The following is a 20,881-nucleotide window of genomic DNA, read 5'->3' as shown; positions in this document are numbered from 1 at the left end:
ATCTCCACCATATTTTTATAATAAATGCTAAAAAGTAAGTTGTTATTGATTATTGCAAGTAGACAAAAAAAAAAAAAAAAAACAATTTCAATGGTAAATTTAAATTTAGAAGTAGTAATAACTTATTACCTAAGATTTATTATAAAAATATTATTAAAAAAAGAAAAAGAAAAAAAAAGAGGGAAGTTCCATCTCCTCAACAAATATCAAGCAGCACCGTGTGACTCTCAATTAAATGTCGACTCCTGGCTATTTAGGTATTGTCTTTTCGCTATTACGGTGGGGGACTTTTGGTTGTTTTGGTGGATGCATATTATTATTATTTTGGTTCATAGCGTTGTTGAATTCAATTAACACGGTAGGTGGACCAATCAATTGGTTCTTGATATTCATTTTATACTCGATGATAGATTTCCCTCACAAAAAAAACAAAACAAAAAATCTCAATGATAGACATGAATATTATTATAAGATGTAAGGAAATATTATTTATTAATAGTCTTGCAGTAATCAAGTTCAATCAGAGAATGGCATATGTCAATGAAATTGCTGCTACAAATCTTCTATACCATGTAATTGCATTAATGTTGGCAACAAAAATATTTAGTATAAATAGGTTTGTGTCAAAACAGGTCAAAAAATTCAACTCTCTTTTACACAATTAATAAAAGAGTCAATTTTATGTTAATAATATGCTTAAACAGCAATTAATTCAAATGACTCTTGTGGGGGTCTAAAACAAGTAGCAAACTGAACTCGCTTAGGATTTTTTTATCAACACAATTATTTTCTTTTAGGAGGGGTAAAATTCCACAATGGGAAGATTAGACAAATGATCGGAAATGAAGACAATAGTAATGGACTCTTGGACTCTTGTATTGATGAAAAACCGATTTCTTGAGGTGTGTATAGAAGCTCTAGAGGGGAGATACAAGTTAGGAATACTCTCACTTTCTCTCTCTTGTTCTTCCTCATGTTTTTTTTTTTTTTTGTTTTTTGGATCCCCTTTCCTATTATCCTCCTCCTCCTTTTATAGCCATTCTCATCCTCTTCCAGCTGTCCTACTCTTAGTTGGATTTAGGAGGATACTTGTCCCATCGGCATCTTCTCCTACCACTTCTTAATCATGAAGAAAGACTTTTGGAGGTGTTTCTACTATTCAGGCCAGCATGGATGACATTAGGTAAGGAAAGTTCATTAATGCAGAAGTGGCTGTTACATTAGGCTCTGCGTTTTCTTTAATGTGTTTCTCGGGGCAAGTAGGTGAAAAGGGTGTTCTCAGCTAAACAAATAATCGCTTCTTGGTTAGGCTATGTTTCCTCAAGAAGATGGGTTTCTCGAATTATCTCGACAATGAGCCCAAATGATCTCTTCTTGATAGGGGGCTCGATCATCTCATGCTAGCACATGGGCCGAGCCTTGTTCCGTAGATAGGGCTTTTTGGGACGCTCTTTTTAGGTTAAGGTCTTCGAGTAGATTCAGCCTACTCCCCCACAACTCTATTTAGCCAAAAAAAAAAAAAAAAAAAAACCCATTCACCATTCTATTTTTTTTTTTTTTTAATTATAGATATGATTGAGTTTCAACTTATGTGTTTGCTTTTCATGATTACTATTTATTATCATACCAAGACACTAATTGATTTTTTGATGTAAGCGAGGATTAAACCCCCCAAATATCTTATTTGATGACAATAAACTTAACTAGTTGAGCTAACTGAAACCTATAATAACTCAAATCATCATCCATTTTAAGATAAGTCACCCCATTTTGACATGAACCCAATCATATAAACAAATATCATTTTATCCAATTTTAATTTGAATATTGAGTGTAGAATTGAGTAATTAGTATAATATTGATTAAAAAATATCTTTATTAGAACCCTAAAGCCTCTAAAAATGTTTTAAAATTTGTTCCATAGTAGCTAGAATGACCAGATTTTTTTGTTCTTGTACCCAAATTGATACATAGAGTCCTATTTCGTCTTGGTTTAAATACTAGACCATTTTGGTTTCAAAAAAAAGAAATACTAGACCATTTTAAACAAACTGGTCATTCAATTGATTTCAACATTTTGGAATAATTACACTTTACCATCCTAAACTATATCTTAATTTACACTTTCCACCTTAAACTTTTAGAATGCATAGTTAGCACCCTAAACTATAAGTTGTGTTACACTTTGTGCCCCACCATCAATTCTATTGTTTTCTTGGATGGAAAACCGAAGTTTTTGATGCAAAGGGTAATTAAGAGTCTAATTTAGGGTAGTAACGTGTAATTTCTCATTTGTTTTTAAGTGATTGGGAAGAGGGACAATTAGGTCTTTTTACGTAATGTTGATCAAGATAAGAGCAAAATTAACGGTGGTGTGCAAAGTGTAACATGAGTTTTAGTTTAGAATGATAATCATAAATTCTAAAGGCTTAAGATGTAAAGTGTAATTTAAAGTATAATTTAAGATGGTAAAATGTAACTTCTCCTAGCATTTTTAACTAAAAAATCTATTTTGATTTTTGACGTGGAATGAATTTAGAGGAAACATTAATCATCCCCCCCCACTTTATCAGGCCAGACCTAGATTGATCCACCATCCTTTTTTTTTTTTTTTTTCCTCAAAATCATTTCATCAAACTCATAGTCACTCGTTTATAGATTGAAGGAGAGCAAGAGAGAGAGAGAAATCAAGAACGGAAGGTGCAACTGTTGGGGCTGGGTGAATGTGTATCATCATCATCTTCTACTTCATATGTGGAGCAATAGCAGTAGCAAGAGATAAGATTGCTGTTCAGACTTCAGAGCTCAAATCTCTATTCTTTTTATTGAAGCTTCAATCAGAGAGAGAGAGAGCAAACAGATAAGAGAAGAGAAGATAACCTTTTATAGAAAACAAATGTGTTGAGCTTAGTTTTGGAGAGATTGAAAATCCACTTCCTATCAATCGAGCTGCAATCAAAAAGGCTGTCAAGTTTGGAGATTTCAATCGATCAAGAGACGATCGAATAGCAATCAATCTGTATAAACTGTCTTCTTTGAGCTGCTTTTTTGCACTTCAATCTTGAACCAAACTATAGATTCATGATTTGATACATTGTCATGAAAGTACATAGAGCTGTTTCAGTCTTTTTCCTTATTTTATTCCTTTTTCAATAGAAAACATAGATAGCTAGCATAATTTGCCAAAATACCACATAGATGAGAAATGTTGCCGCATTACTGACTTCCTTCCGAGACCTAAATTTCTTGCAACATGAGATGCCATTATGTGAGATTGCATTCACATGTAGATATAAACCTTTTAGATCATTTGGGTCATTCTTGAAATCATCACTTAGGCAATATTGACACATCTTGATCATGAGCTCCAACTGGTGAAACATCTTAAGTACTGCGCATGACAGGTTATATACAAATAAATTTAGCACGAGTAATTAATAATTAAGAACATGATTTCAAGTAAAAGGTTTAAAAAAAAAATTAAAACAGTAAAAATTAATTATCAAAAAGACATAGTAACAATTAATCTTACCAATCATTATTCTTCGGTCTTCACTGCTGACCAAAGTAGAGTAAATCTATATCTCTAGAACAATATCTACGATAAAAGGAAAAAAAATGACCGATCAAAATTTTTATTAATACCTCCAGAGAGAGAAGGTTTAAATGAGTCTTGCATAAATTCTTGGCCATGAGGCACGCAACATTTTCCAACTAATATATATATATATATATATATATATTATTTTTGTGTTCATTTTTTTAGAAGACTTTATGTGTTGAATATTATACCATATAAAAGAACTCACATTCAGAATCTGTGTTGAGCCATTTACTTCCATTGTTGGACTTATCATTCAATTCATAACCGCAGCTCAAAACTTTCCTAGAGCCGCGTTTCTAATAAACGCGGCTATAGATTGTGTCTACTGCTGCGTTTCCAAAATCGCGGCTATAGGTCGAATCCTATAGCCGCGGTTAGAAAACGCGGCTATAGGTTGGTTTTAGCCGCGTTTTTTGAAAACGCGGCTATAGGATTTGAGCTGCGGACCTTAGGCCGCGTTTGTAAACGCGGCTATAGGAAACGCGGCTAAAAACCTATAGCCGCGTTTTTGGGGTCTAAAGCTGCGTTTTTCAAACGCAGCTTTAGACCCATTTTTTTGTAGTGTTGGCACCAAGTATTTCTTCATAGACAGTGCTTTGCTAGAACTTTGGGGATGTATCTTCTTGTGAAGCATTGATCTCAAAATCTTTAACCAGCCAAGAGGAAAAAATTTACAATGAAATCAACATATGTAAAAAAAAAAAAAAAAAAAAAAAAAAAAAAAAAAAAAAAAAAAACAAAACATTGCTTCAAAGCTATAAAGAGATGGGTTAGCATGATCTGAAATGTACATGCATGTATATATGAGTACGCATGTCATTGTTAATGTCTAATGCATCCATATGGTCTCAAAGTACACACATCGCACATGCCAATCTAAATACATGATGGAAATATTACATTTATTATCAATTCATTTGAGTGATAGATTAAGATATTTATTAAGCCATTAAGTCACTAATTACAAAAAAAGAAAATAAAAGTGATTAAGATATTTATTAATTATTTTTATTGAGTGACGCTAATTAACCATAATAAATGTCATATTAGTTTGTAAACTTTTAGTAAAACTAGCAATGACTTTATCATTTTTCAATCAATTTTATTATAAGAGCTTACAAAATAATATAAAAAAGAATGTGATTGATACCACAACAAAAATATAATTATAAAAAAAAATATCTTACTGAATTTTTTGTCTAGTATTTAAAAGTTGATACATCAATTTATAAGGTTAAAATAGTAAAATTTTGTAATACCTTGAATTATTAATACTTGATACATTATATAGTGATGGAGAATTCTACGGCTAGCACAACACTAGCTAGCTACTAAACAAAAGAGCGCCTTTATTTTTTTTTAATGTATCATACTTACTTAATCTTAATTATTAAAATAAGATGAATACAAATCTTCTGTCCCATTTTTTGCATTCAAGATCAGAGAGAGGATTTGTATTCAGGATAAGATATTGTATATATTATTCAGTTGGTTAAGAAAACAAAAGCATATTCCACAAAATGACCTATTATATATATATATATATATATATTATATAATCTACGCATTACCTTCTCCATTCTTAATTCTAGGAGTTGATCTCTTAAACTTGGAGCAGGTGAGAATCCACTTCTGCAAACAAATATTTTCTTAAGAAGAAAAGACAATGATTTTTTGCCAATGGCACCCTTAATATTATCCAAATCAATATCTTTTCCTCTATTCAGAACTATGCTGGTGCTAAGCTGGAGACTACTATCTTTGCTCTTTGACTCATCAGAATATGAGTTTATATCTACTTTTAGACCAGCTTCCAAGCTTGACTCTCTATCTAGCAATTGAAGATTAGTTGCTTCCGATTCTTTAGAGCAAGTTGACTCAACCTGTTCATGCAATAACAAGTTCAAATCCTTCTGAAGCTTTCCCAACTCTTCAAGTGTAAGATCTTGTAGATGATCTTCGGAGGAAGATAAATTCCCTTCAAGATTTCTCCTCACTTGATCATCTTTCAAATTGTGCTCCCCAAATGTCCCAGTTGCTCGCAATCCATGATGATAGTCGCTGAGTTCTTCTTTTTGAGGCTCTTGTAGCATTTGATCTATTGATTCAGAAAAAAAATTTCAATTAGATGTGGTTACACGAACAATAAAAACAACAATAACATCAGAAACCTAAAGCATTAGTACAATCCTAATGTTTTTCATAATATTTACTCTAACAGGAAGCCCAAAGCATTAGTACAAAGTCTTTTCTCTCTATTAGTATCAACCATATAACATTTGTCGTGAATCACAACCATTATATTCAACAGTTCTATATTATTGAATTTCCTAAACAGAACGAAAGTAAAATGTGCTAGAACTTAGAACCTTGGACTGAGAAAATGTGTTAGAACTCGCCCAACAACTTGACAACATTTGACTAATCAAAACCAATAAGTTTTTTAAAATTAGAACCATACACGTTTCAGCTGAAAGAGCTCTGCGGCTTTAGGCAGATTCGTCAACTTGGACTTGAAAATGTACATAAGGTTTTTGAATTGGATGCCTGCCGCATTGAAGATGCCAGAACCTGAGCTTGTTGAACATGCAGGGCTTGATTCTGCTGTATATATTAGGATCTACCTTCTTGGGTGAGTTTATAGTTTACAGTTCCTGTGAATTTGTATCTGTATTTTCCACTGTGCATGGTATCCTAATCCTTGTGACTACTCTTTTTTTCCTTTTAATTATGTTGTCACTTTTCTTTACTAGCTGATATTGAGACATCAATCAAGATTTTTGAAAGGTTTTGGAACTGCAACAAATAGAGACACATATAGTAACATATTACATCCACTGATACAGAGCTGACTTAGTTTTGTGTGTGTGTTTAAATTATTGATGGGTTATGCATTTTAAAGCAGACACATATTAACAAATGATTGCGCTATTACTTCTGATTTTGTTCTTTACTTTTGATGGATCAACTAATTTGAAGACTCCTTTTTTTTTTTTTTTTTTTTTTTTTTTGCAGTTTGAAAATTCTTTTCCCTATAACCAATCTTACTCTTTGTGGTTTTGGTACCTGTAAACTGGACCGGGAAGACACTAGAATTAGCACAGTTTAAGAATCTTACATTTAGCAATATTGACAAGCTTTCAATATCCAATAATCCTACAGGATCGAAAAGGTGAGAAATGATTTAGTTCCACAAACATGTATATATTCAGTTTAGATTCTCAATTTGTATATTTTTTTCTTTTAGGCTTATAAGCTTTTTCCGGTTATTTTGTAAAGCTGTGTAACAATTCTCTCTCTTGCAGATTTTCTATTTTCTTATTTTTGATAAGTAAATTTTCTTGACAGTATTTTTCTTCAAGCACAAAGGGCTAAAAGTGATAATTTCATTATGGTTCAGTGGAATGAAGGTGCATAATTCTTTTCAATATTAAATCTAAATTGAATGGAATTATATGATTTAGAATGCTATTTCTACTAAGTTTGACATAGTTTGAAATATCTCAAACTTTACACCTACATTACTTGTACTACTTGTCGTCACTACTGTTGGAAAAACTTATTAAAGATTGAAATCATAGATTTGTTCATAATTTAAGTTTCCATATTGAAATATGGTACCCTGGAGGCACCTTCTTGAATGTTGATTTCTCATGAATGGTACAAAACATTATTAACATCTCTTATCCTAATTTTTAGCATAATCTTGGGTTTTCTCAATTTAGTGAGTGAGTACTTGAGTTTGTCTCGTTGATTTCTTTGAAAAATATGTTCTTTCTTTTTTTTTTTTACGTAGCCCAATTTGGAAATGTTGGTCCAGACTGCTAAGAAATTTTGTGTTATTCTCTTCCAGGTTTTGGGCTCATCTTGTAATGTCGCATTTCTGCTCATTTTGGACATTCTATGTTCTTTACAAGGAATACAAGAAAATAGCTACTATGAGGTTGGAATTTCTGGCATCTGAATGTCGTCATCCAGATCAATTCGCTGTAAATTTTTAGAAACTTGTCTTACGTTATGGTTTATCTGTTTCTTCAGGCTTGTAGACATATTCTATAAGGAGCAAATTATGATTAATCGAATAATCAAGTACTATGATTCATAGAATAATTACATATATGGAAATGCTAATTAATAGGAGAGATACTATAGCCTCTTTTCATAGATGAATGTTAGGAAATGCTAAACCTTCAATCCAAGTTCAATCTTTATCTGATTATGGGACTTACCCATGTTGATCTATTGTGGAAAACGTAGAATTTTATAGAGAAACATTCACTTGTGCACAATGATATCAGATAAACTAATCTCTTGCTTTTTATTAATAGTTCTTTAAATTACCCTTATAATGCTTCAAAAGTTGAGGGCTTATCTGAAACCTACACTCCAATACATGAATAAAAAGTGCCAGTCTTTATAAAGTGAAATACCATATTATTTAAATGGAGTTATTCACAAGTGATTAGAATGTTTTTATGCTTACCACTGCGCACCCTTGGTGATGTGGTCACTCTACATATATAAGTGCTTGTGGGGTGTGGGAGATAAGGGTCAAGATTCGAGTCTCCAGAATGGAGCTTTACATACATATACACTTAGATTAGGCTATAGTAGAAATTCTATCTTATTGAAAAAAAAAAAAAAAAAAAAAAGTGTTTCAGCTTTCCTGTATCATATTATCTCTCCATGAATTTATACCGTCTATTTAAAAAAAAAAAAAAAAATTCAGTCAAACAGTAAAAAATTCCACGTAAGACTATAGACTACTAATAACGCATCTAAAGATTTAAAGAAAAAAATTATTTGTCATCATTGTTCTGGTTCTAGATATCAATCTTCTGCATGTATGGCATATAACTCCATTCTAATGACAGGATTAAAAAATAATAATAATAATTTTTCCTGATTTAATTCAGTGGTCCTTTTGAATTAAAATTCATGAAAACTTGCCAACACTTACATAACTCTGTCTCATGCATGTGCACATACTTGTTCATTAATTTGTAGCATATAGCCCTTGTTTTACCTATATTAACCATACCTTGTGAAATTTTGTTTAATGCAATCTCAACTATCAAAGAGTTTCATTAACATGTTGCATTTGTATACCATACACTTCAAAACTTGTTGTGAAAACTTCATCATATACCTTCACATATAGCTGGCCAACCAATTTATTTATTGGTGACAAAGATGCTCCTAATTTGGTATCTGTTAGAATAATGGTTAAATTATTAGATTCACAATTTCCTAATAGCTTAAGGTTTTGGGACAATTGAGAATTTATCATGTATCAAAACAAGTGGCCCTAAGTTTAAACCCTGTCTCCACTCTACCTCCCAATATAAAAGTTAAAAATTCCATTTTTTGGGCCCATTTATTTAGGAGTTTGGGCCCATACATAAAGGGGAGTGTTAGAATAATGTTTAAATGATTAACTTTACCATTTCCTAATAACTTAAATTGGTAATTTAATAGTCATTCTATATTCTTGCCACTAGCATATCTGAAGAAATATGTGTATGTGTGTCCATTTGTTGCTCCCATTAGCATTTTCTTATATACGAATTTCATTTTAGCCTTCTGTTTGTAATTTTGACTCTAAGTCCTTTTGCAGGTTCTCGTGAGAAACGTTCCCCCAGATCTGGATGAATCAGTCAGTGAACACATTGAACATTTCTTTTGCGTAAATCATCCTGATCATTATCTGACACATCAAGTGAGTAACTGCGTCAAATTCTGTCAACAGTTTGACTGGTGCAGGCAATAACATATAGTTATGTGAAGCTCCATGTATTTTAAATTTTGTAGGTTGTACACAATGCAGTTAAGCTTGCAAAATTGGCTGAAAAAAAGAATAGCTTTCAAAACTGGCTTGTCTACTACCAAAATAAGTATGAGAGAAATCCTGTGAATAAGCCTACTATAAAGGTACTTCTCTCCGAATGGTAAAATTTGGCTTTTGTTCTTGTTGAATTAGATACCTTTCTAATTGAGCCCCTTGTCTTACTTGCATAAAATGAAAATGATAATAAATTTCTTAGTGATTTAAGACTCTTGAGTTCATCTCACATCCATTTATATATAGACAGGTTTCTGGGGACTATGGGGAAGTAGAGTGGATGCTATTGACCATTACACTGATGAGATTGCAAAGTTGAGTGAAGAAGTAAGTCTTGATTTTGCACTGGCAAATGAGGTTTAGTGTCATCTTTCTAGATTCTTTTTTAACATTTAGTGTCCTATTTCTTGTAGGCTTTTTATTTTTCTGTAAGTACTTTATTCTTTTTTACTGTTATTATTGTTGTTACTGTGGCTTTGCTATTATTTGTTTTATGTCCTTCTCATTATTTGCTCATGTGATTGTGTTTACATGGTTAATGGTCTGCTTCATTCTCCGTGTTGATGGTAGAAAGTACAGCCTTTTTTCAACCTCAGCTAGTATGTTTGTCATTATAAAGTACATGATGAGGCCTGATAACATTTTATGAGAACATCTAAGAAAATTTAAGAGTAAATGAAAGAGTTGCCAGTATCATACTATAAAATATGGACAAATTATGTTTTCTTACTAGTTTGGTTTATATTATTGGAACTACAAATTTTTTTTTTTTTTTTGGTGGGGGGGATTGGGAATGGCTAGGTGTTAAGAACGTTTGCAATTTTTCTTTAGTGGAAGAGTGTTACTCAGGGTATATTATGTTTGCTATTGGAAGACACTTTCTTTGGAGAAGGATGACATATAAGAAGTGATAAAATAATGTTGAACCTTCTTAATACCGGTACATTTTCTTGACATATAATGATATAACAGAATGTGCTAATAATTAGCTATTATTATACATTGTTTATATTAGGCAATGCAGTCCTCATATCGATGCCTCTATATCTTCTCTTCTTTTCTGAAAAATGAAACTGATTGATAAGGATGTTTTGCTTTCTTCTCCTTTAGATGTTTAACACTGTTACTTTCATTCAGGAAGATGCAGAAAGAGAAAGGGTAATTATTGATCCCAAGGCTAGTTCCAGCAGCATTTGTTTCATTCAAAACACGATGGGGAGCAGCTGTCTGTGCTCAAACTCAGCAATCAAAAGACCCTACAATTTGGTTGACAGATTGGGCTCCCGAGCCACATGATGTCTTTTGGGACAATCTTGTGATTCCATATTTTGAACTCACTATTCGTAGGTTGCTTATGGCTGTTGGTCTATTTTTCCTTATTTTCTTCTTTGTGATACCAATAGCGTTCGTTCAATCTCTGGCCAACATTGAGGGCATTGAGAAGTTTCTTCCTTTCTTGAAGCCACTAATAGAAAAGTAGGAACCTTTTCCTTCTATTATTAAATGCCTTATTTCAGTATGTCAAACCCATTCTATTCTTGAATTGAATGAATCAATTTAAAAAAAAAAAAAATGCTATACTGAACCTCTTGGCTTTTACTGTGCTATTTTCTTGGTTTCATCATCAAACAAAATTGGGAGCTTTCCAAGCTAAAAGGAGAATCATGATATTATTATTATACTAATATTAGGGGGCACACTGCAACTATAAGCTAACAATATTGGCAAATTCATGCTCATGTTTGAATTGGCTTTCTTATGGAAAGAATGTGGTAGGATGTAGACAAGGAGAAAGTGCATATTACTTAATGATTTCAATGTCTATATGTTTTATTCCTATTCATATGCTGAAATTTAGGAAAAATATACTTCTTTTATCTTCTTCTTATTTCCTACAGTATAAAAGCACATCAAATTTTCTTGTCGTGTGTATCAATTAGAACTGAGGCTTGAAATCTTAGTGCAGGAAAGTTGTCAAGTCTGTAATCCAAGGATTTCTCCCAGGCATTGCATTAAAGATATTTCTTATTGTACTTCCAAAAATTCTTATGACTATGTCCAAAATAGAAGGATTTACATCACTCTCATCATTGGAGAGGAGATCTGCTCAAAAATATCATCTATTCATACTAGTTAATGTCTTGAGTCGTTATTTGTTAATATCAATAGCGTTGCTTCCATTAGTAAATAGGAAAAATAGGGAGAGAAGCACACATGGCTAATTATCATTTGTGAAGCATGAAATGGAGCATAGCAAATGGTTTGGAGTATTTTTATTCCTCTTTATATAATAATAAATAATTAATTACAAAGGGTAAAACTTAGTTACAAGGTGTCCTTAAATTCAACAATGTCATTGCATTGACCAAAGGCCATATAGTTGAGTTTAATTTTCCTTATAAAAGATACCACGGCTTTTTCCATATTAATCAATACAATTATATATTTGATTTCAATTGTAAAACCTAAAATAGAACAGCTAAAGATGTGGACCTAAGTTTTGTCAAATTACAAATTTTCTATCACAACTCAATTATCATAACCTAGAATAGGGGTTGATAAGCCTAACACATTTTCCTCAGGCAGAGAACTCGTCCATAACGGCTAGCACTAGATGAAGGAAGGGCATTAAACCTTAGTCAATGGGGAAAGCGTTACACACCAACAATAAGTATTCATGTCGTTGGGAGGAGCAAGATCCTCTCATTCAAACCCCTCAGAGGCGTTATAGACACCACATTGAAGACTGCCATCAAACACCCCCAACGGCTATGATGAAGAGGCAGATACGTATATATACATACCTCAGGACCTTGGGAGAGGTACAAGAAAAATTTTCACCCCTATACTCTAATATCTTGATATCAAGTTCTTTTTTCTCTCTCAGTTTATCTGACTTAATCATCGGAGGCCTTGTGGCAGGCACCATACTGGTGTTCTTTACGTCCTCCATTCTTTATTTATTTTTACAGGAGCTTGGACGACTTTCCTTCTGGACGATCATTTAGTTGACGTTTGGCGCTGTCTGTGGGGACGACTTTTTCGCTCTTAGGTTTGAGAACGTAGTTCCATTCAACTCACAAGTCCAGATCGAGTCCAACACTAACCAAGATCTTGCAGCATTAGCCCTGCAAATCCAGACGCTCATAGCCAGCATGGAGGAGCTTACCAGACAGAACCAAGAGATGAGGCTATGACTACAACAAGAAGACAATCGCTCGGAGACCAACCGGGACGATGACGGGGATAGCTAAAGGAGGGATGACCACTGACGACCAGTTACTCCAAAAGGGACGAGCTCGGACCTTCTCAGGGAAATGAGAAAGGAGATGGACGAGTTGAAGAATGCAATCAAGGAGAAAACAAACCCAAGCTTAGATCAAATGGTCAGGAAGACAGATTCACCCTTCACTACAGTAGTCCTAGAATGCCCGATGCCCTCAAAGTTCCATCTACCATAGCTCGAGCCATTTGATGGGTTGAAGGATCCTCTGGATCACCTCAACACTTTCAAGACGACTTTGGATCTTCAACAGCCCCCTAACAAGATCTTATGCCGTTCTTTCCCCACCACTCTCAAAGGAGCGGCGAGAGAATGGTTCACTAAGTTACCAACGTCGTCCATCAATAACTTTGAGCAGTTAGGCAATTCCTTCCTACGTCACTTTGTCGGTGGGCAACGCCCAAAAAGGCTACCAAACCATCTGCTTACCATTAGACAAGGAGAAAAAGAAACCTTGAGGTCGTATGTGAAGCGTTTCACTCGTGAAACCTTGGAGGTGGATGAAGCATATGACAAAGTGCAGCTGACGACTTTTAAAGCCAGATTAAAATCCAGGGAATTCATGGTCTCACTCGCGAAGAATCCTTCTCGGATGATGGCAGAAATGCTCTTAAAGGCTCAGAAGTATATGAACGCTGAGGACGCCCTAGTAGTAATAAAAGGAATATAGAAGCCCAATGAGAAGGAGAGAAACGAGAACGACTGAAGAGGACGAAAAAAGGAACGGGCAGATTGTCAAAATACTGACAGGAACAGATGAAAAGATGAAAAGACCCCTCGGACGGTAAAATTCATTCCTCTAGTTATGCCTGTTGATCAAATTTTAGTGCAAATTAAAGATAAGCACTACCTCAAATGGCCTTGACTACTACATTTGTCACCAAACGTGCGCGACAAGAAGAAGTATTACCGTTTTCATAAGGATCACGGTCATTACATAGAGGACTACAGGGACCTGAAGGAGCAGATATAGGAGCTCATTCGAAAAGGAAAATTGCAGAAATTTGTGAAAAAAAAGAGATTCTAGCAGGTTCAGGGATGATAATAAGGACAAACAAGAGGCTTTCCAAAGGGATGAAGACCACATGCCCCCTCGCCCACAAAGCGCCATAGGGGAAATAAAGACGATCACAGGGGGACCGTTCACAGGAGGGTCATTCAAATCCCTCAAGAAGTCATACCAAAGGCAGGTAAATAGCGTCCATGGGATGCCACCCCCAAAGCTGAGACGAACAAAGAGGGATATCTTGTTCTCGGAGGAAGATGAGAGGAATGAAACAACCCCATGACGACACTTTGGTCATCATGCTCATGATTATAGGGTTCAATACCAGGAGGGTTCTAGTAGATAATAGAAGCTCGGTGGATATTATTTACCTTTCTGCCTTCCAGCAGTTAAAGAAAGATCCGAAGAGACTTTGTCCGTTTGAATCCCCCCTCGTCAGTTTTAGTGGAGACAAGGTGTACTCGAGAGGAATAGTAACGCTAACAATCACAGCTGGTTCATACCTTTCCAGGTAACCAATCGACACAACTTCTTGGTAGTGGACTCACCTTCATCCTACAATGTAATCATAGGAAGACCTACCCTCAATCGTTGGAAAGCAGCCATTTCCACATACTGTTTAAAAGTAAAGTTCCCAACAGTAAGAGGGATCGAGAAGATAAGGGGAGACCAAGTGCTGATGCGAGAATGCTACCAGGCAGTGCTGGCATTAGGCCTGTCCACGGGTCGGGTCGGTTCGGGTTTGGGCCTGAACCGAACTCGACCCGTTTGAATCGGGTGAATGAATTTTAGACCCGTATCCGACCGAATAGTCGGGTCGGATTCGGTACTTCGGGTCACCGGATGAACGGGTCGGAGCTGTCGGTTAGGCGGGTTGGGCCATTAATATGGGCCCAATTTTTGAACTTAGATGAAATTTTTGTAGATAAAATTTTATCAGCCTTTTTAGCCCACTTTTAGCCCAAATTAAGGAGTGGCAGTTTTAAAAATTATTTGGGTGTCACAATTTTTAACTTTCCATATAAAACAGATTGGGCCTCTGTTTTCCCTTATTTTTTTTAAAAAAATGGGGCTTTTAACTAAACTAAAATTAAGCAACTTCACTTCTAAATATATTGGGCATTCAGAACAAAATCTTCTTGGAAAAATAACCTCACCAAAGGTCACAAAATAGCCAATTTCAACCACCTGTTAAAGTATTAAATATCCTGGACAAAATACTCCACAACACAAAATAAACCTATTTTACAACATCAGTTTAGCCTCCAAGCCCTCCACACATGGACCACAAAAACTAAATAGCCACATTGACTACAAATTAAACAGCCACATTGACTACAAATTGACTAAACAGCCTCCACAAATTGACTAAATAGCCTCCACACATTGACTAAACAGTCTCCACACATGTAACACTAAACAGTCACCTGTGACTTGTTAAAAAGCCACATTGACTACCCAAAAATCACCACAACAAATAACCTGGACAAAATAGCAAAACAATACACAAAACGTGTATTTCCATTCCAACAACCACACAACAAGTGATTAATTATAAGGCAGTAAAATCAATGTTCCCACAAGGCAGTAAATCATAAGGCAGCAACCTTGCTGGCTATACAATGTTCCCAGCAATAATATTAATTACAAATTATAAAATACCACAGGTATTTCCAAAATAAAAATAGCTTTTCCCAAACATTAAATGACAAATTCTCAAGCTTATAACTAATAGAAAAGAAAACCTATATGATTCCAAGGATTTCTTTCCTATAAGCATTAAGACTAGTATTGTGTTAGTAAAGCAATTTACAAAAAATCTTCCAAAATGTTCCCAAAAGGTTCTGCCTCCTTCACAAAATAAGTGATTCCGCCTACAAAAGACAAAAAAATATTTAACAACTAATACACTACTATCAAATACAAGACCAAATATAAAGGGCAGCAAGGCAGCAAGCTTATAACAGTAAGAGGCCAAAGGCAGTAACATACCAACTCAATTATCAATCTTCAACACTAATTATGGGTCGTTTGCCTAAGCTAGAACCCAATTTGGAGCTGGTACTTGCTGATGCACTTGATGAAGACTGTTGATTTAAAACTAGAAAAGAAAAGGAAATAAATACAACATATTAAATTTTGTTTAAACATGAGACATAGACTATAGGTTCTAGAATTTAAACATATTACCTAAATCATGAAATTCCTCCTCCAATGCCTCAACCTCATCCCTTGATTGGCGATGAGAAATTGGTACCGTGGCTTGAAGCCAATTTTGCGCACATACAAGGTTTTGAACCATGAGAGGAGAGAGAGAACTTCGAAATGGATCAACAATGCGGCCTCCGGTGCTGAATGCTGACTCAGATGCAACAGTCGAAACTGGTACAGCCAGCACATCCTTAGCCACTTTAGACAACATTGGGTACCTACTAGAATTGTCCTTCCACCACCCCAACACCTCAAAATTCCCATCCCTTCTACCATCACAATTTTCAGCTAAATACTTGTCAACCTCATTACTACAACCTATAGATTGCTCAGCTTCTAAGAAAAGCTCATACCTAGAGTGAACCATCACATATGGATCACTTGCATCACCTACCACCATTGGTGTCCTCTCACCCCCACTTGGTTCTTCCACATTTGGGGAATTAACAGAACAGAAAAAAGTATACAACTTCATCAAAAGAGCTTTCACCTTATCAACCATCACACTCCCCACTTCAATCCCATAAATTTCAGAAAAAGAGAACTTCAAAAACCTCAATTTTTTTCGTGGATCAAGAACAACAGCCACATACAAAAGAGGATTAATCTTATCACCTTTCCCCCAGTACTTCTCAAATTTAGTTTGCATGTTTGTGGCTGTGTTTTTCAAGAGGGTGTTTTGGGATTTAACTAAATGAGAAATACTCTCCTGAATAACAAAGATTTCATCAAAAAAGGCATTTGAAGTCACATACAAAGAACCAGAAAACTTCTTTGTTGCATTGTAAAAAAGCCTCAAGAAAGTCACAAATGCCCTACAATTTTGGAAATCACTCATACAAGGAGATCCCAAACCACCACTATCTTCCTTGCTCCTAAAATATGACGAATAACCATCATCTTCAAAGTCCATCCTAAGGAATACTTTCTCAAATTTTTCAGCAGTTTCTAACATAAGGTAAGTTGAGTTCCACCTAGTAGGTACATCTAAACAAAGAAGACTCTTGGACTCCATACCTAACCTCTCCATAAAATTCCTAAAGGTTTGATTTCTATTAGGCGAGGACTTCACATACCTCACAGCTTCACGCACCCTAGCAACAGATGCATCAATTTCTTTCAAACCCTCCCCAACAATTAGATTTAAGATATGGGCACAACACCTCATGTGCATTAACTCATTTTCTAGAACTGTCCCATTCCAATCTTTTGTTACCCTTTGTAAAAATTTAACTGTGGTTAAATTGGAACTAGCATTATCCACTGTCAAAGTGAATATGCCATCAATACCCCACTCACGCAAAGACATCTCAATCTTTCTACCTATAGTCTCTCCCTTATGATCTTCAACTTGACAAAAATTTAAAATTCTTTTATGCAACTTCCAAGTATCATCAATAAAGTGACATGTGAGACACATATAATTCAAATTTTGTAAAGAAGTCCATGTGTCCGTAGTTAGACACACCCTACAACCCTTCAAGGATTTCCTTAGCTTCTCTCTCTCACTATTATAAATTCCAATTACATCTCTAGCCACAGTTTGTCGAGATGGAATATCTTTTACACGAAGCTTAGGTTGTAACGTAGTTACATATTTCTTAAACCCATAACCCTCAACACACCTAAAAGGCAACTCATCAATTATTATCATTTCAGCTAGTGCCTTTCTAGAAGCCTCAACAGAAAAAGTTGTTGACACAAGTTTGAACCCTTCATCTCCATCATTTTTGGGTTCAAAAGCCAAGGTTTTTTGCCCTTTATCTTCTCTATTAGGGTTCTTAGGACAGATTGTCACATGAGCTAATAAATTACTAGTACCACAACTCTTACTATCAGCCAGATATGATTTTTTACAATAATTACATACAGCCATAGTGACACCATCATCTACCTTTACTTTTTCAAAATGATTCCAAGCTAAAGACTTTTTCCTACCACTACCAGTACCAGTCTTACTCACTACACTAGGTGGAACTAGGGGCAACTTACCATCAGTAGCTTCAGCTTGGGTTGCAGCAGCAGCCTCTTGGGTGGCAGTGGCAGTAGCACCATCCGCTTGGGTGGCAGTGGCAGCAGCACCATCCGCTTGGGTGGCAGCAGCACAATCCGCTTGGGTAGAAACAAAGGGAGCATTAGTGGAGGAATCCATGACCTAAAAAATCAAACATAGAAATTAGCAAACTAAAAATTAATAATAATAATCAAACAAACCAAAAAGGACAATCTTTGATACTTGAATCTAGATAACAGCATTCTACATAAAACTCTAACAAAAAATAAAATAAAATAACAAAATCCCAACTTTTAACACAAAACACAAAGGGAAACAAAAATCATACCTTAAAGAAACTAGGGGTGTTGGAGTTATGAATTTGAAGACTGAAACCCCCACTTGGACAACTTTCAATTCCTGAGTAAAATTAAAATAGGAACAGAATTAATCAAACAAATAATCAAAGAACAAAAAACAAATAATCAAAGAACAAAAAACTTGGGAGTTTATTTGATTTTTAACAGTATAAATTTTACTAAATAATAAAAGCTGAAACATTGAACACATCCACAGCAGCTTAAGTTACATGCATCAACTCTACGTCTCTAACAAAAAAAGAACAAAATCCCAACTTTGAACACAAAAAACAAAGGGAAACAAAAATCATACCTTAAAAAACCGTGGGTGGTTAATTTCAAGTTTGAAGACACTAAAAACCCCACATGTACAACTTTCAATTCCTGAATAAAATTTAAATAGGAACAAAATTAATCAAACAACTTAAGTTACTGAACAAAGAACAAAAGTAAATGGCTAAGGTTTCAACTATTTGTAGTTAGGGTTTCAAATTATAAAACTTAGGGTTTATTTGATTTTAACAGTAGATTTTCATAAAATATATAATCAATGATAACTGAAAAAAAGAGAGATGAGAAAAGGAGAACACATACCCTAGGTTCAACCCATATAATCGGCGGCAGGGAGAGGAGTGGCTGCTGGTGGTGGTGGCGGCGGCGGCGGCGGCTAGGTGTGAAGAACTTGTAGTGAGAAGCTAGGGTTTGGACCTTGGAGTAGAGAGAGGCTAAGTGAGAACTGAGAGTTTGAGAGTGTGGTCTGTTCATTGGTGAGAAGACCGAAGATGCAAGCTTTTAAAGGGTGGAGATTGAAGACTGATGAAGATTTGAGTCTTGAGATTTCGTATGAAATTGGTGAAGGCCTGAAGGGACTGTAGAGATTAGAGAGTGAGAGGCAGAGAGCATTCGTGTGAGACTAGGGGATTTGGTGAAGTGATTCCAGGTTTTGAGGATTTGAGATTGAGAATCTGAGATAGAGAAAGAGAGAGATGCAGAGAACGTTACTCAGTTTGAGTCTTTGAGAGTGAGAGGATCTGTATGAGATTACGATTAGAGAGAGAGAGAGAGAGAGAGTGACTGAGGTCTGAACCCGTGCTCGTGAATATGGTGAGACTTGAGAGAGTGATTAGGTGAACTGGTGAAGAATGAAGAGAGATTGAGGCCCTTCGATCACTTGATCAGTAGATCTTGATTCGGTGAAGGGTGAAGATTGAACTGTGAATAGTGAATAGTGAGAGAGAGTGTTGGGATATGAGACTTATATCAGGCCGGTTGATCACTTCATCTTTAATTGTGACCATCAGATTTTGATCATATTTTAATTTCAACCGTTGATTTTGAAATCTTTGACTTACTGTGCTGTCACTACTGTGCTAGAAGCTGTAGCCTGTGGAGTAGATTGCACATTAATATTTAGAACCGTTGATCAACAGCTCTTTCTTAATTAAAAAAAAAAAAAAAAAAATTTAAACGGTTGGATTTAAAATTGGGAAGTTGTGCCCAGAAGCCTTCAGCACGTTACCCACTCCAGACTCCACTACCCAGAGTCCCAGACGACGTGACTTGTAGCTGACTGCCTGACTGAAACTGAGTGGTAACAGTAATTTATTATGTTATTTTATAAAATATTCGGTCGGGTCGGGTTATTCGGATTTTTTAATGTGTAATCCGAAACCCGAACCGATTATTCGGTTCCTTTTAAAACAACAACCGTATTCGACCCGTATATACACTCGGATTCACCCGTGGGCCTTCGGATCGGGCGGATACGGTCGGGCGGGTCAGATTACACGGGTCGCTGGACAGCCCTAGCTGGCATCAAAGGAAAACCATACTTAGATAAATGAAGGGAAGACGCAGGAAATCGTGGAAAAACTGGAAATGGTTGAATTGGTGGAAGGAGATCCAACAAAAACGACCCAGATAGGGACGAGTCTGCACCCCCAAACGAAGAAGGAAATCATCAGCTTCTTGAAAGGTAACTTTGACGTGTTTACCTGGAGTCATGAAGACATGCCTGGCATACTAGCTGACATTATACAACACTGTCTAAACGTGGATCCCGAAAAGAAGCCCTTCCAGCAAAGAAGGAGGGTTTTCACCCCTAAATGAAACAAGGCAGTCATGGACGAGGTAGACAAGTTGCTTGCCGCTAACTTCATCAAGGAAGTCTATTACCCTGAGTGGCTGGCCAACGGTGTCATGGTCAAAAAGGCAAACAAGAAATGGAGAATGTGTATCGACTTCACAGATCTGAATAGCACCTGCCCGAAGGACAGCTTCCCCTTACCCAGAATTGACCAACTTGTGGACTCAACAGCTGGACACAAGCTTCTCACCTTTATGGATGCCTTCTTCAGGTACAACCAAATTCAGATGGTAGAAGAAGATCAAAAGAAGACCACCTTCATCACCAACCAAGGGCTTTATTGCTACAGGGTCATACCCTTCAACTTGAAGAACACAGAAGCCACATACCAAACGCTGGTAAACCAAATGTTCAATAAGCAGATTGGAAGGAACGTGGAGGTATATGTGGATGACAAGCTTGTCAAGAGCAAGGAAGAAGAGAATCACTTGGACAAT

General features: G+C 35.6%; 2 protein-coding genes and 1 pseudogene across 2 annotated transcripts; 1 reads left to right on the top strand and 2 right to left on the bottom strand.

Annotated features, from left to right (window-relative positions):
* Nucleotides 1-3,540: 3,540 nt before the first annotated feature.
* On the bottom strand, nt 3,541-5,697 carry LOC115968443. Its single transcript, XM_031087838.1, has 4 exons — nt 5,176-5,697; nt 4,176-4,250; nt 3,810-3,900; nt 3,541-3,598 (listed from the first exon to the last, which is right to left on the bottom strand). Exons 1-4 carry the CDS (start codon nt 5,695-5,697, stop codon nt 3,579-3,581), a joined length of 708 nt encoding a protein of 235 aa, XP_030943698.1. The 3' UTR covers nt 3,541-3,578.
* A 290-nt stretch (nt 5,698-5,987) lies between these two features.
* LOC115968441 lies at nt 5,988-11,668 on the top strand (annotated as a pseudogene).
* A 3,876-nt stretch (nt 11,669-15,544) lies between these two features.
* Nucleotides 15,545-20,302, bottom strand: LOC115968440 (zinc finger BED domain-containing protein RICESLEEPER 2-like). Its single transcript, XM_031087837.1, has 4 exons — nt 20,293-20,302; nt 18,289-18,359; nt 15,926-18,101; nt 15,545-15,609 (listed from the first exon to the last, which is right to left on the bottom strand). The coding sequence occupies exons 1-4, from the start codon at nt 20,300-20,302 to the stop codon at nt 15,545-15,547; spliced, it is 2,322 nt and encodes a 773-aa protein (XP_030943697.1).
* Nucleotides 20,303-20,881: the final 579 nt, after the last annotated feature.

The sequence above is a fragment of the Quercus lobata genome, chromosome 11 (genome assembly GCF_001633185.2).
Source record: "Quercus lobata isolate SW786 chromosome 11, ValleyOak3.0 Primary Assembly, whole genome shotgun sequence".
NCBI lineage: Eukaryota > Viridiplantae > Streptophyta > Magnoliopsida > Fagales > Fagaceae > Quercus > Quercus lobata.
This window is presented reverse-complemented; position numbering and strand designations above follow the sequence as displayed.